This window comes from Chaetodon trifascialis, chromosome 1, assembly GCF_039877785.1.
Source record: "Chaetodon trifascialis isolate fChaTrf1 chromosome 1, fChaTrf1.hap1, whole genome shotgun sequence".
Taxonomy (NCBI): domain Eukaryota; kingdom Metazoa; phylum Chordata; class Actinopteri; order Chaetodontiformes; family Chaetodontidae; genus Chaetodon; species Chaetodon trifascialis.
The window spans coordinates 482,949-497,153 of record NC_092056.1 but is presented as its reverse complement, the minus strand read 5'-3'; the positions used below and the strand labels follow the sequence as shown (position 1 = coordinate 497,153).

General features: G+C 50.0%; 2 protein-coding genes across 2 annotated transcripts in view; one reads left to right on the top strand and one right to left on the bottom strand.

Annotated features, from left to right (window-relative positions):
- The window catches only part of plekhg4 (pleckstrin homology domain containing, family G (with RhoGef domain) member 4), a 32,787-nt gene extending 24,517 nt beyond the window's left edge, over positions 1 to 8,270 (top strand). Inside the window, exons 14-24 of the mRNA XM_070961994.1 lie at positions 1,902 to 2,824; positions 3,326 to 3,575; positions 3,842 to 3,931; positions 4,228 to 4,452; positions 4,772 to 4,942; positions 5,023 to 5,203; positions 5,285 to 5,401; positions 6,095 to 6,236; positions 6,389 to 6,489; positions 6,767 to 6,954; positions 7,279 to 8,270. Of these exons, the coding sequence (XP_070818095.1) occupies positions 1,902 to 2,824; positions 3,326 to 3,575; positions 3,842 to 3,931; positions 4,228 to 4,452; positions 4,772 to 4,942; positions 5,023 to 5,203; positions 5,285 to 5,401; positions 6,095 to 6,236; positions 6,389 to 6,489; positions 6,767 to 6,954; positions 7,279 to 7,317 (2,427 nt within the window). The 3' untranslated portion in view covers positions 7,318 to 8,270. The remainder of the gene's footprint in view (positions 1 to 1,901; positions 2,825 to 3,325; positions 3,576 to 3,841; positions 3,932 to 4,227; positions 4,453 to 4,771; positions 4,943 to 5,022; positions 5,204 to 5,284; positions 5,402 to 6,094; positions 6,237 to 6,388; positions 6,490 to 6,766; positions 6,955 to 7,278) is intronic.
- Positions 8,271 to 8,916: 646 nt separating this feature from the next.
- LOC139335247 (ras-related protein Rab-8B) overlaps positions 8,917 to 14,205 on the bottom strand; it is a 10,745-nt gene continuing 5,456 nt past the window's right edge. The window contains exons 2-8 of the mRNA XM_070968764.1: positions 13,395 to 13,455; positions 13,166 to 13,226; positions 12,635 to 12,712; positions 12,449 to 12,538; positions 11,991 to 12,056; positions 11,859 to 11,909; positions 8,917 to 11,586 (exon numbers count right to left, since the gene is read on the bottom strand). Coding sequence (XP_070824865.1) covers positions 11,497 to 11,586; positions 11,859 to 11,909; positions 11,991 to 12,056; positions 12,449 to 12,538; positions 12,635 to 12,712; positions 13,166 to 13,226; positions 13,395 to 13,455 — 497 coding nt within the window. The 3' untranslated portion in view covers positions 8,917 to 11,496. The remainder of the gene's footprint in view (positions 11,587 to 11,858; positions 11,910 to 11,990; positions 12,057 to 12,448; positions 12,539 to 12,634; positions 12,713 to 13,165; positions 13,227 to 13,394; positions 13,456 to 14,205) is intronic.

Sequence of the window (14,205 nt, the reverse complement as noted above, 5' to 3'; positions counted from 1 at the left end):
CCTCCTTTCATGTGGTTTTGGAGGGTTTTAACCTCCCTCCTCCCTCCTCCTCCTCCTCTTTGGTTGACTGGGTCCAGGCCTGGAGTCCTGCAGGGCCACTGGCCCCCAAACCAGAGACTGTCTGGTCCTGGTCAGCCCTCCTCCTCCTCCTCCTCCTCCTCCTCCTCCTCCTCCTCCTCCTCCTCTTCTCCTTCTGTCTCTTCAGCACAACAACAACCATGTTATTCATTTCAGAGTCTGCCTGTCTGTCCTCTTCTCCTCACTTTTCATTTCCTCTCCTCCCCTCCTCCTCCTCTCGTCCTCCTCTCCTCCCCTCCCTTCCTCCTTTCCTTCCCTCCTCTCCTCCCCTCCTCCTCCTCTCGTCCTCCTCTCCTCCCCTCCCTTCCTCCTTTCCTTCCCTCCTCCTCTCCCCCTCTCCTCCTCTCCTCTTCTTCTCTTGTTTTGATCCACGGTAGAACTCATGTTTGTCTGTTTGTGCACAGACCCTGAAACACTGATGTCACCTTCATCTGTCTGTCCATCTTCTTCCTCATCAGGACAGATGACTGACAGACGCCCCTACCACACACACATCGTGTGTGTTTGTTTGTTTGTGTGTGTGTGCGTGTGCGTGCGGGTCAGCTGAGTGCTCTTCAAACTGATTAGCTGACTGATGTGTCCTGATAGCTGCAGCCGCTCAGTTCCCACACACACACACACACACACACACACACACACACACACACACACACACACACACACACACACACACACACACACACACACAGCTGACCCAGTGACCTACTGTAACTCTGTGCGTGTGTGTGTCGGTGATGATCTGAACTTGACTCAGTTTCATCTTTGGTGCCTCTGAAGTTTCATTAAACTGATGAAGATGTGAAACTGATCTGCTGTCAGTTTGTGTGTGAACTCATCAGAGATCCTCTCTGAGTGAAGACTCTCCACTCTGACGCCACCGTACGTCCAGAGTGTGTGTGTCGTTCAGCTGCTGCAGTGAAACTTGCTTACTTCCTGTCGCTGTCTCTCAGCCCTGCTCTATGTGTGTGTGTGTGTGTGTGTGTGTGTGTGTGTGTGTGTGTGTGTTTTCCTGGTGAGGTAGCGTGTTAGTTGTCTGTAAGAGGAGTAAAGATTTATTCAGTCCATCAGTGTAGGAGAGCAGGAGGCCTCTTCCCTTTATTTATACTATACACACACACACACACACACACACACACACACACACACACACACACACACACTCACACTCACACTCACACTCACACTCCTCCCCCTCCAACACTTAACAGAGAAGAGGTCGTCTCCTTTGTGGCGCTCAAACACACTTCAAAGCTTTCTCCCTACCAGCGAGGAGGGTGATGTCATTCCCTGACCTCCTGTGTGTGTGTGTGTGTGTGTGTGTGTGTGTGTGTGTGTGTGTGTGTGTGTGTGTGTGTCTGTTTCTCCATCTCTGTCTGTCTGTCTGTCTGTCTGTCTGTCTGTCTGTCTGTCTGTCTGTCTGTCTGTCTGTCTGTTTCTCCATCTCTGTCTGTCTGTCTGTCTGTCTGTCTGTCTGTCTGTCTGTCTGTCTGTCTGTCTGTCTGTCTGTCTGTCTGTCTCTCCATCTCTGTCTGTCTCTCTCTCTCTTTCTCTCTCTCTCTCTGTCTCTGGCCTGTCTCTGGCTGTGAGACATCAGAGCAGACCTCTTTGTCTCCGTCCTTCATTCAGTGGTTTAAATGTTTTCGCTTAGGTTGTTGAAGTTTTGTCTTTTTGAGACGTTTGACTCATTGGCTTCATTCATCAGTAAACCAGTCTGGAACCTGCTGGAGATCAGGGTTAAAGGTCACAGTTGATCCTGAGGCCACACCCCCTTGGTCTGATGTCACATGTGACCTGCAGCTGATTGGCTGTTTCTCTGTCTGCAGGCCTACGGCTGGGCGTTAGAGGGCATGCGTCACCTCGCTGGTATCAGCATGGAGGACTGCACGCTGCCAGACAAATGCCAGGCTGTGATTGGCTGCCTGGAGGACTACCGCCGCCAGCACCCACCAATCGCAGACGGTCGTTTTGAGGAGATGAAGGCGGCGGCTGGCGAGCTGCGGGGCGAGCGAGGCCTCCGTCAGTGGAGCTTCGCCTGGTCCAAGTGTCAGGAGACCAAGAAGACGTTTGACAGGAAGATGGAGGCGGCGCTCAGGACACGAGACTCCGCCCACAGGCCACGCTCAGACTCTGCCCTCAGCAGAAGCTCCGCCTCCTCCAGGATAAGCCTGTCTGGACTTTGGAGGGTGCATGAAACCACCTCTTCCTCCTCCTCCTCCTGCCTCGCCGAGGAGGACAGCTACCCCTCCTCACCTCCTTGTAGCACCTCCTCCTCCCTACTACCCACCACCTCCACCCCTGCTCCCACCTCCTCTCCTCTCACCCCCCAGCACACCCCACTCCTCAAGCGCTTGTTCCGCAGTGCCTCCTCAGAGGAGCCATCGGACCGAGCGGTCACCTGCTCCTCCAGTCCCAGCCTGCCCCGCTTCGGCTCCTCCTCGGCCTGCTCCTCCTCCTCCTCCAGTAGGCGGCAGCAGCTCAGGAAGACTCAGAGCTTTGACTGTCCCTCCACCCCTGAGACACTGCGGTATGGACCGTGTCCTCGCGCCCTCAGCGAGCCGGTCCACAGAGGAAACACTGGCGTGTTCATCCGCGGTCTGGAGGTCAGCAGCACCGAGGCGGCCGACCGTACGCTCTGCCCCAGGACGGCTGCTCACGGCCGGGCAGGGCCGGGCCCACGCGGCCCCGGGACACCCGGCACCCCCAGGACCGGCGGCAGCCCGGCGGCAGACTCCAGACCCAGAGGAAGGTGGGTAATTAGCGAGAGCGTGAGTCAAACCCAAAATACAACCTCTCAGATGATTTGGTTTCATCTAGGAAAGGTACTCTGATATTAACTGAACTGGAGTACTACTCTGCGGTACTCTGTGCTTAGCTACTGCATTTCAGAGGGAACCCTTGTACTTTTTACTGCACTTCATCTGCAGTACATCAGGTAACAGTACATCAAGTCATCACAGCTTACTTCAGTTCTAACAGTAATTCTGTGTTTAAGAATACTTTTTATTCCTAAGTACACTTGAGGGATACGTCAGTACTTGTAATGTGAGGAGTATTTGTACATGGTGATCTGAACTTTACGGTGTCAGTACACGTTAAGGTCGCCCCCCTGCTGGAGGACCAGGGGTGCTGGACTGACGGTCGAAGTAATGAAACAGACATGGACCACCGGGCAGCAGAGGAGGAGGAGGAGGAGGAGGAGGAGCTCTGAGGACTGAGCGGCTCATGTGTGTGTTTGTTGTCTGTGCAGTAAGCTGCGTCACGTCGTGGAGGAGATGGTGACCACGGAGAGGGAGTACGTTCGCTCGCTGCGTTACATCATCCGTCACTACTTCCCTGAGATGGAGCGAGCCGACCTTCCTCAGGACCTGAGGGGCAAACGCTCCGTCGTCTTCGGAAACCTGGAGAAGCTTCTGGACTTCCACAGTCAGTTCTTCCTGAAGGAGCTGGAGGCCTGCTGGAAACACCCGCTGAGGGTCCCACACTGCTTCCTGAGACACGTAGGACGCACACACACACACACACACACACACACACACACACACACACACACACACACACACACACACACACACACACACTTTGATCTTTGGTTGTTCGTTCATTGATCGCTGCTCGGTCACTGCGTTCAGTCGATGTTTCAACAGTTGGTTTACAGGCTGTGTAGAGGACCGAGTCCTCCTGAGTCCTGAACCTGGTCCAGGTTGAGGGGCGTGTCCTACCTGTGGACGTCGTGCTCAGGTGTGTGTGTGCTCTGTGTGAACAGCAGGAGCAGTTCGCTCTGTACGCTCTGTACAGCAAGAACAAGCCCAAGTCCGACGCCCTGCTGGCCAACCATGGGAACTCCTTCTTCAGGGTGAGCTCCTCCCTGACCTCTGACCTCTGGACTCCATTCATGCTGTAGCCTCTGTTAGCTCACTGTGACCTTTGACTGTTTACCACATTCCTCACATTTTTTGAGTTCAACATCACCTGCCTTTGACCTTCCTCCTCCTCCTCCTCTTCTCTGTCCCTGCCTCTGTCTGTCTCTCTCCTCTCTGTCCGTCTCTGTCCCTCTCTCTCCTCTCTCTGTCCCCCTCTCTCTCTCTCTCTTTCCCTCCTCTCTGTCCCTCTCCCCTTTCTGTCCCTGTCTGTCCCTCTGTGTCCCTGCAGAGGAAGCAGGTGGAGTTGGAGGATAAGATGGACTTGTCGTCGTACCTGTTGAAGCCCGTTCAGAGGATGAGTAAATACGCTCTGCTGCTCACTGACCTCATCAAGGAGGTGGGCGTGGCTCAGGAGGCGGAGCTTGGAGCGCTGCAGGCCGCCACCGACATGGTCAAGTTCCAGCTTCGCCATGGCAACGATCTGCTGGCGATGGATGCCATCCGAGACTGTGACGTAAGTTTATTAAAGCTGGAACAAAAAAAAAACTTCTCCGTGTCTGATCTTCATCATCATCGTGATCATCATCATCATCCGCGTCGATCGTCTATTGATCCTCTCTGATGTAAACTGGCCTGAGAACAGCTCAGAGTCAATATATTTAATGTTCTTCGTTGATTTATGTAAATATCTGCTTATTGGAACGCTCCAGAAAACACCTGTTTGGAACGCTCCACAGGTAAACAGGCTCACTGGTAACAGGTGAGAGCATCAGGATTGGCTATGAAAGGACGAGGAGCTCGGCTTCATCCTCTGCCTCCCTCCGTCCCTCCAGGTGAACCTGAAGGAGCAGGGTCAGCTGATCCGACAGGACGAGTTCACCGTCTGGACCGGGAGGAGGAAATGTCAGCGTCACGTCTTCCTGTTCGAGGAGCTCGTTCTCTTCAGCAAACCCAAGAAGATGGAGGCGGGGCTGGACGTCTTCATCTACAAACACTCCTTCAAGGTAAACGTCAGGCCAGAGTCGGAGCGCTCAGAGGTCAGAGGTCAAACGACAGACAGATCAAGCTCCTCTTTGTCCTGCAGACAGCTGATGTGGGTCTGACGGAGTCCACGGGAGACAACGGGCTCCGGTTTGAGATCTGGTTCAGAAGGAGGACGTCCAAGAATCAGACCTTCATCCTTCAGGCCGCCACGCCGGATGTCAAACGGGCCTGGACCGCTGACATCGCCCGAATACTGTGGACCCAGGCCACCCGGAACAAAGGTACAGGGAGGACGCAGAGAGTCCATCCTCAGCCGAGACTTGAGGACAGCCCGTCCTCATCCCCTTCTGTCTGTGTTTCAGAGATGCGTCTGAAGGAGATGGTGTCGATGGGAGTGGGCAACAAACCGTTTCTGGACATCCAGCCGAGCGATGCCGCCATCAGCGACCGAGCGGTCCACTGCATCATGAAGAGCAGAGGTGAGGGACAAGGGACGAGCACGTCCAGCTGATAGTCGTCCTCCAGCAAAGGAGACAAGCAGTTTATTAAACAGCTGCTGAACATGATGCTAACAGTGCCTGATGATGCTAACAGCGTCTGATTATGCTAACAGGGCCTGATGATGCTAACAGCGTCTGATGATGCTAACAATGCCTGATGATGCTAACAGCGTCTGATTATGCTAACAGTGCCTGATGATGCTCACAGCGCCTGATGATGCTAACAGGGCCTGATGATGCTAACAGGGCCTGATGATGCTAACAAGGCCTGATGATGCTAACAGCATCTGATGATACTAACAGTGCCTGATGATGCTAACAGGGCCTGATGATGCTCACAGCGCCTGATGATGCTAACAGCATCTGATGATACTAACAGTGCCTGATGATGCTAACAATGCCTGATAATGCTAACAGCGTCTGATAATGCTAACAGTGCCTGATGATGCTAGCAGCATCTGATGATGCTAACAGGGCCTGATGATGCTCACAGCGCCTGATGATGCTAGCAGACAGGCGCTAACTGTTTGTAGCGGTGGAATCTTAAACTTCCTGCTGAGGATCAGTGATGATGCAAATCTTCTAAACTTCAGGAGCTGCGTCCACATATGTGTGTGTGTGTGTGTGTGCGCGTGTGTGTGTGTGTGTGTGTGTGTGTGTGTGTGTGTTCAGGTGCCAGAACGCGGGCGTCCATTGCCGTCTCTGTCCTCGATCAGTCTAACCCATTTAAACGAGGAGCAGTGACCTCTGACCCCACAACATCAGGGCCCTCTTCATCCAGCCTGCTGGGACCGCTCAACCTGCACCTGTACAGGTACGACACACACACACACACACACACACACACACACACACACACACACACACACTCTCTCTCTCTCTCTCTCTCTCCAGTGTGGTTCAGTGCTCCCATCTCCTAACCATCCCTCCTCTCATCTTCTCCTCCTCCTCCTCCTCCTCCTCCAGTCAAAGCCTCCCCTCCTCTCCTGCTGCTGAAAGCTCCTTCATCACTTCCTGTATCGAGGAAGACGAGCAGGAGCATGAGACCAGCAGCCAGCCCTCCATGAGTACGTAAACACACCGCACACGTTCAGGCAGCTTCAAGGTCAGTGAAGCTGCACTGAGATCAGTTCATGGTGGAGAGTTTCTGCGCTTCATGTGTCAGAGGTCAGAGGTCAGTGAAGGTCACGTCAGGTCATCAGCATCTGGCCAGTCGCTGTTGAGACAGGAAACAGGCAGAAGCTGATTGGTCGAAGTAATGAAATGTCACATTAAAACAGCAGCACTGTCTGATGACATCACTGTGACATCATCGCGCTCATGTCTTGTTCGTCTCTCTTTCAGCCACAGAGAGTTCAGGCTCGTCGTCTCGCTGTCTCTCCGGATCCACCGGCTCCGACAGCGGCTGCGTCTCCTCCCACCTGCAGGAGACGCTGCCCGAGGAGTCTAACCTCCCCAGCCAGCCCTCCTCCTCCTCATCCTCCTCTTCCTCCTCCAACAAACAGCCCCTCAACAGCCGGTACATTTCAACTGTGAGTACAGAGAGCTGAGACATCTGCTCACCTGTTCTTTTTACCTGCTCACCTGCTCCGCTCACAGTGGGCGAACACTTATCAGTAATTAGTTTTTATTGTGACGTTTTCATTATGAAATTACCTTTCAAAATAAAGGTATTAATCAGAACAAAAGCCTGGTAAATGAATGAGAAAGGCCATGACAGACTTTTACTCTGAAGAGCAGCATCAAAGTCCAGTTTGGAGACATTTGTTCAGTGAGTCTGATGTTTGATTGTTGGATTGATGGATCAGCTGATTGATGACCTGTGTCTGTCCCTCTGTCCGTCCCTCTGTCCTCAGAAAGCAGCAGCAGTCCTGAGTCCGGCCACCATGGTGTGAACCTGAAGACTGACTGTGAGTCAGCAGCTTTCGTTCACGTCCGTTTTCTTGACGTGACTGCGATCAACGACTGATTGGTCATATTCAGAGTTTCAGAACTGATCATTGATTAGTTTGCTGTTCACCTTCTTTCAGCTTCAGTAAGAAAACATTAAGAGTTCACAAATCAGTTTGAACAACTTTATTGGAATGACGTGTAAATACGATTGACAAAGAAGAGAGTTCATCATCACTGTCTGTCCCTCTGTCTGCAGTCTGTCTGTCTGTCCAACTGTCTGTCTGCAGCCTGTCCCTCTGTCTGCAGTCTGTCCAACTGTCTGTCCCTCTGTCTGCAGTCTGTCTGTCTGTCCAACTGTCTGCAGTCTGTCTGTCTGTCCAACTGTCTGTCTGCAGCCTGTCCCTCTGTCTGCAGTCTGTCCAACTGTCTGTCCCTCTGTCTGCAGTCTGTCTGTCTGTCCAACTGTCTGTCTGCAGTCTGTCCCTCTGTCTGCAGTCTGTCTGTCTGTCCCTCTGTCTGCAGTTTGTCTGTCCAACTGTCTGTCTGCAGTCTGTCCCTCTGTCCTGTCTTCGTCCCGCTGCAGTCTGTCCTCTCTTCATCCTGCTGCAGTCTGTCTGTCTGTCCGTCCTTCTGTCTTCATCCTGCTACAGTCTGCCTGTCCCTCTGTCTGTCTATCTGTGTCTTGCTGCAGTCTGTCTGTCCTTCTGTCTTTGTCCCGCTGCTGTCTGGAGTTGTCCCACGTTCACAGCGTCCTGTTGGAGGAGCCTTTGTTCTGTAAAGACTGTTAGACTTGATAAAGTTTTGTATTTTGACTCGTCCCGGCGGCTGTTTGTCCTCCTCTTGTCGTGTCCTCCGGTGTGTCTGAGCTGGTCTGGGATCAGCTCCACTTACTGTACATGTGTGTAAATAAGGCGTCTGCTTTCTTCTCTGAATAAACACGAAACTGCCGTCAGCGTGAAGTTTCTCTGTCACATTCGCTGAACCTTAACTCACTCACTCACTCATCACTCACTCACTCACTCACTCACTCACTCACTCACTCACTCATCACTCACTCACTCACTCATCACTCACTCAGCTTCTGTTTGACATCAGTGATTCTTCTGAAAAATGATGAGATCAATAACTGATGAAATCACCTGTTGAGTGTCGCTCTCACACTCCTCAGGTGACGTCAGGTAAGTCCATCAGGGTTCAGGACTGAAGGCCTGACCAGGTAACTGTGACTGGGTTGCAGTCTCCGCCCACTCAGTGTTTGATTGACAAGTGAATTCTGGGAAATGTAGTCCAGAAACATTGAGGCCAATCAGAATGAATCTCACCTTCATAACTGCGCTTCACCTGGAGGAGAGGAAGGAAGGAAGGGAGAGATAAGGAAGGAAGGAAGGAAGAGATAAGGAAGGAAGGAAGGAGGAATCCTTTCTCTACATGTGACACAGCACTGCTACACACACACACACACACACGCACACACACACACACACACACACATGCATATACAGACACGCACACACAAAATGAGTTCATTTAAAGTTAAGAGATTAAATTAAAGTTTAAGTTAAGTGAAAATTTGTTTCTGTGAAAAGAAAAATGAACATTTTGGAGATTTAAGTAAAAATTTAATATTTCTCTGAAAAATGTTTCACGCTGCCTTCGTCTGTTCTCTGATCAATACATCTGATCATGAAGATCAAAGAGTTCAGTCATCATCATCATCATCATGGTGTGTGTTTGCATAGCGCCGTTACAAAGTGCTGAAAACATCAAAAACAACAAAGAAGAAACAAAGTCAAACGAGCTGAGGAAGTGATTGATTGATTATCTGTTATTGATCAGCTGATCGTCGTGTTCACGCTCAGTCGGAAAGTTTCTTCTGATAAACGAAATGTTTCCTTCCACACAGGAAGTGATGTCATCTGAAGGTGTGAAACATGAACAGCCCATATTGATTCACGATCAGCGAGTTATTGATCCAGGAAGCAGAAATTAAGACGAACAGAAATGTAAAGTCACTTCAGTATTGATCTGCGACGTTCTGATCGATTCAGTTTGTTAAAGCACCGTGTCATCAGAAGAAGAAGCACGAAGAGCAGAAAGTGCAGCTGATGTCAACAACAACAACAACAAAATAACAAAAACAACAACAACACTGCTGCAGTGAGTCTGTAAACGAGGTCGGTCGTCTTCATGTGCGACGAGTCACAACAACAACAAACAAAGTGATGAAGAGGTTTCCAGAGTCTTCATCGCCAGCTTCCAGCTGTGTCCATCCTTCAGATCAATCGATGTGTTTATTGACGAGTGGCTGTGCTGGTTCTTCATCATCATCATCATCATCATCATCATCATCATCAGTCATAACGCTGAATTCAACGATCATTTGAATGAAGCAGAAACTCACAAAAACTGTGAAAACAGTAAAACTGGCGATCAGTACTCATCAATATTCATCAATATTCATCAACAGTCATCAATATTCTTCAATATTCAGATTCAATCATCAGATATCATCGTTCAAATCAAATCAATTCATCAATGAAGAAAAAAGGATTTCAGGACGACGATTTGAGGATTTCTTTGAGTTCATGAACGCATCATCTGAAGCTTTAACGAGCTAACAAGAGGCGTGAGTGAGTGAATGAATGAGTGAGTGAATGAATGAGTGAGTGAATGAGTGAGTGAATGAGTGAGTGAGTGAATGAGTGAGTGAATGAGTGAGTGAATGAATGAGTGAATGAATGAGTGAGTGAATGAGTGAGTGAATGAGTGAGTGAATGAATGAGTGAGTGAATGAATGAGTGAGTGAATGAGTGAGTGAATGAATGAGTGAATGAATGAGTGAATGAGTGAGTGAATGAGTGAGTGAATGAGTGAGTGAATGAATGAGTGAATGAATGAGTGAGTGAATGAGTGAGTGAATGAATGAGTGAATGAATGAGTGAGTGAGTGAATGAATGAGTGAGTGAGTGAATGAATGAATGAGTGAATGAATAAATGAATGAGTGAGTGAATGATCTCGTCTGGACGGACTGACCCAACATGAAGCACAAACTGAAGACGAAAAGTTTCAAAAATCAACTCGTCTGTTAACGAGTTTATAAACAAACAAACAAACTTCTAAAAAAGCTTCAAGAAAACAGAAGCTCCAGAAACCGGGAGACAGTGAACGCCTCACAGTCAGACTGATCAGCAGGGATTTTTCTTCATCATCATCGTCATGCTGATGAAGATGATGGTGACGATCAGCTGCTCATCGCTCGGCTGTGACACGAACACACAGACTGACCAATAAGGAGCTTCGGATCAGCTCATTGGCTCGTCTTCGTCATCATCAAACTCTTCTTCAGTCATGAATCTCCAGTGATGAAGGTCAGAATTGAAACTCTTCCTCGTTAACTGGCTGCTGACAGAGATGCTAATTAGCAGCGAGCTAAAGGAGAATCTGTGTGTTAATACCAAGTATTGATCGATCAGACGAGGTTTCCACATCAAAACAAAAAATAAAAATAAAAACAAAAACAAAATCAAAATAAAGGACTCGATGGCATTAAAAACATGACAGTTCACACACACGCACGCACGCACACACACACACACACACACACACACACACACTCTTAAGGAGGCACCGTGAACGCAGCGCTGATCTCTTCTTCGCTTCTTTTCCTGTGAAGTTATAAAACCTGTTTTGATCTTCATCACCACAAACAGAAAGAAGACAAACAAACATTCACACACAGGATGGAGGTTCAAGACGCGACAGACGACCTTCGTCCCGCTGAGCAGGGACATCATCATCATCATCATCATCATCGTCATCGGCTTTGGTCAAAGGAAAAAACACAACCCGCCATCTGCTCCTCATCCTCATCCTCATCATCATCACATACACTGTCATCTTCTCCTCACTGCATCTGCTGCTGAGCTGACGGCAGTGAGAGTCCAAAACCAGAGGAGGAGGAGGAGGAGGAGGAGGAGGAGGAGGAGGAGGAGGAGGAGGAGGAGGAGGAGGAGGAGGGCGTGCAGGAGAGAGTGAGAAGCAGAGAAACTTTCCTGAACAGATTCAGGATGAAGACGTTTTCTTCTTCCACACGTTTGTTCTGTGGTCCTCCTGCAGCAGCCGGGGGAGGAAGAGGAGGAGGAGGAGCAGGAGGAGGAGGAGGCACAGCAGCAGGCTCCGCCTACAGCAGCATGCACCTGAAGAAGCTCTTTTTGGAGCGCGGCTCTGTGATCTTCAGCGGCCCGCCTCCACCTGACGGGCTGCTGTCACTCTGCAGGAGAAACAACACAAAGGGTCAAAGGTCACAGACAAACTCTGGACCAATCAGGGTCAGACATGACAGATGACTGACAGCTCTGCCCAGCGGTCAGAGCCAATGAGAGGGTCAGCTCAGGTGGCCGTGGAGACCAGGCTGTTAGCTGCAGTGTAACACACAGGAAGCAAAGTAACTGTGATCTGTGTGTGTGTGTGTGTGCGTGTGTGTGTGCGTGCAGCTGAGGATGGCTGTGATTGGTCGAGGCTCCAGGTCTGTCTTAAACTCACCATTTTTCGGGTCAGTCTGGTCATGATGTCTCTGCCCAGAGTGAAGAAGGCCTGCGGGGACAAAGACGCTTCAGTCGAGGTCAGAGGTGTCCCTCTGTCTGTCTCTGTGGACACATGAAGCTCGTCACTCACCTCCTCCACGTTGATGCCGGACTTCGCGCTCGTTTCCAGAAACTTGATCCCGTAATCGATCGCCAGCTGAACGAAAGAGGAGTCCGAGTTAAACTTTGTGACGTCTCGGAGCTTGTCTCGCCTGACAGCTGCTCATTAGCTTAGGGTTGTTAGCATGTTGCTAGCGTTAGCATGTGATCTATGTGACATCCTCAATGAGAAAAAAAATGTCCTCCATTACTTCTGTGATTGTTCAGATGTTAACTGACAGAACTCTGCACCAACAGGTGGAGACACCCAGTGGACACAAGGTGAACTGCGCCTCAGCATTCAGCTGTGATCGTTTGTGTGACAGCTCCACTGATGAAGGTGGAGACCGACCGGAGTCTTCATCATCACAGAACAGGCAGTTTAACCACACACACAGACACACACACAGGGTCAGGGGTCGGGGGTCGCTCTGCGTGAAGGACACTGACCTTCTCTCCGCGCTCTTTGGACACTTGTCTCTTGTCGTTCATGTCACATTTGTTTCCCAGAATCATTCTCTCCACGTCTGAGGACGCGTGCTGAAACAAACATGGAGCTCGTTACTGTCGCCAGCTGGTGTTCGGCGCGATGAGGACATCATAGAAGAAGAAGTCACGTGACGTCATGTGACATACCTCCTCGATGTTGCGTATCCAGTTCTTGATGTTATCGAAGGACTTCTCGTTGGTGATGTCATACACCAGCATGATGCCCTGGAACACAGAAGACAGGAAGTGACTGAAGAGGAAGTGACCCCAGTTTGTGCTGTCCAGCCAAGAACATGTTCGACATGTTCGAAGGTCTGCGCTCGTGATGTCCGCAGACAATAACTCCAGAGTCCCATTGAAAGCCTTCGTCTCTACACTCTGCTTCCTCGGCTTCTCTCATGTCGCCCTCTCTCTCTCTCCTCTCCTGATTCAATGAATTCTGAGTTTACTCTCTTTAGACAGACTCAGTGAGGATTGTTGCAGCGCAGCAGGTTTTGGTGACTTTTATTTGGTTTCTGTCACTTTGAATGAAGGTTGTTTTACGGTGTTAAATGGCTGTTTTTGTGAATGGAGTCTGGTCGTCTGAGGCTGCTAACACAGAGCCGCTCAGGCCATCTGCGGGATTGACACACAATCTGTCCAATAGCAGAGAGGTGAGCAGGAGGGGGTGTGTCTTACCATGGCTCCTCTGTAATAGGCTGTTGTGATGGTCCTGAACCTCTCCTGTCCTGCTGTGTCCCTGCAGGAACAGGAAGCAGCGTCTGTCAAACACAGCTCTGACCTCTGATCTGTTTCTCCTCATCGACAGAATCATTGATCAGATTGACAGAATCATTGATCAGACTGACAGAATCATTGATCAGATTGACAGAATCATTGATCAGGCTTCGTTCTGTGTCTCATTCACCAAATCTGAAGTTTGATTTTCTTGCCGTCCAGGTCGATTGTCCTGATTTTAAAGTCGATTCCTGAAACACAAGAAAGATGAAAGCGTTAGACGGCGTCCTGCAGCGCCACCATCAGGACAGACACTCAGCTGCACTGCTGCCACCGGCAGACAGTCATCAGGAGGCTGTTTGTACTGTGTCTGTGTGGAGACAGACGGAGACAGATGGAGACAGATGGAGACAGACGGAGACAGATACAGACAGATGGAGACAAATGGAGACAGACAGAGACAGGTACAGACAGATGGAGATAGATGGATACAGACAGAGACAGACGGAGACAGATAGAGACAGATGGAGACAGACAGATACAGACAGACAGACAGATGGAGACAGACAGATACAGATGGATACAAACAGAGACAGATGGAGACAGACGGAGACAGATGGATACAGACAGAGACAGAGACAGACGGAGACAGATGGAGACAGACGGAGACAGATGGATACAGACAGAGACAGAGACAGACGGAGACAGATGGAGACAGACGGAGACAGATACAGACGGATGGATACAGATACAGACAGATGGAGACAGATGCAGATAGACGGAGACAGATGGAGACAGATACAGAAAGCCGGAGACAGATGGAGACAGATACAGACAGATGGATACAGACAGACGGAGACAGATGGATACAGACAGAGACAGACGGAGACAGATAGAGAAAGATGGAGACAGACAGATACAGACAGACACAGACAGATGGAGACAGACGGAGACAGATGGATACAAACAGAGACAGATGGAGACAGATGGAGACAGACGGA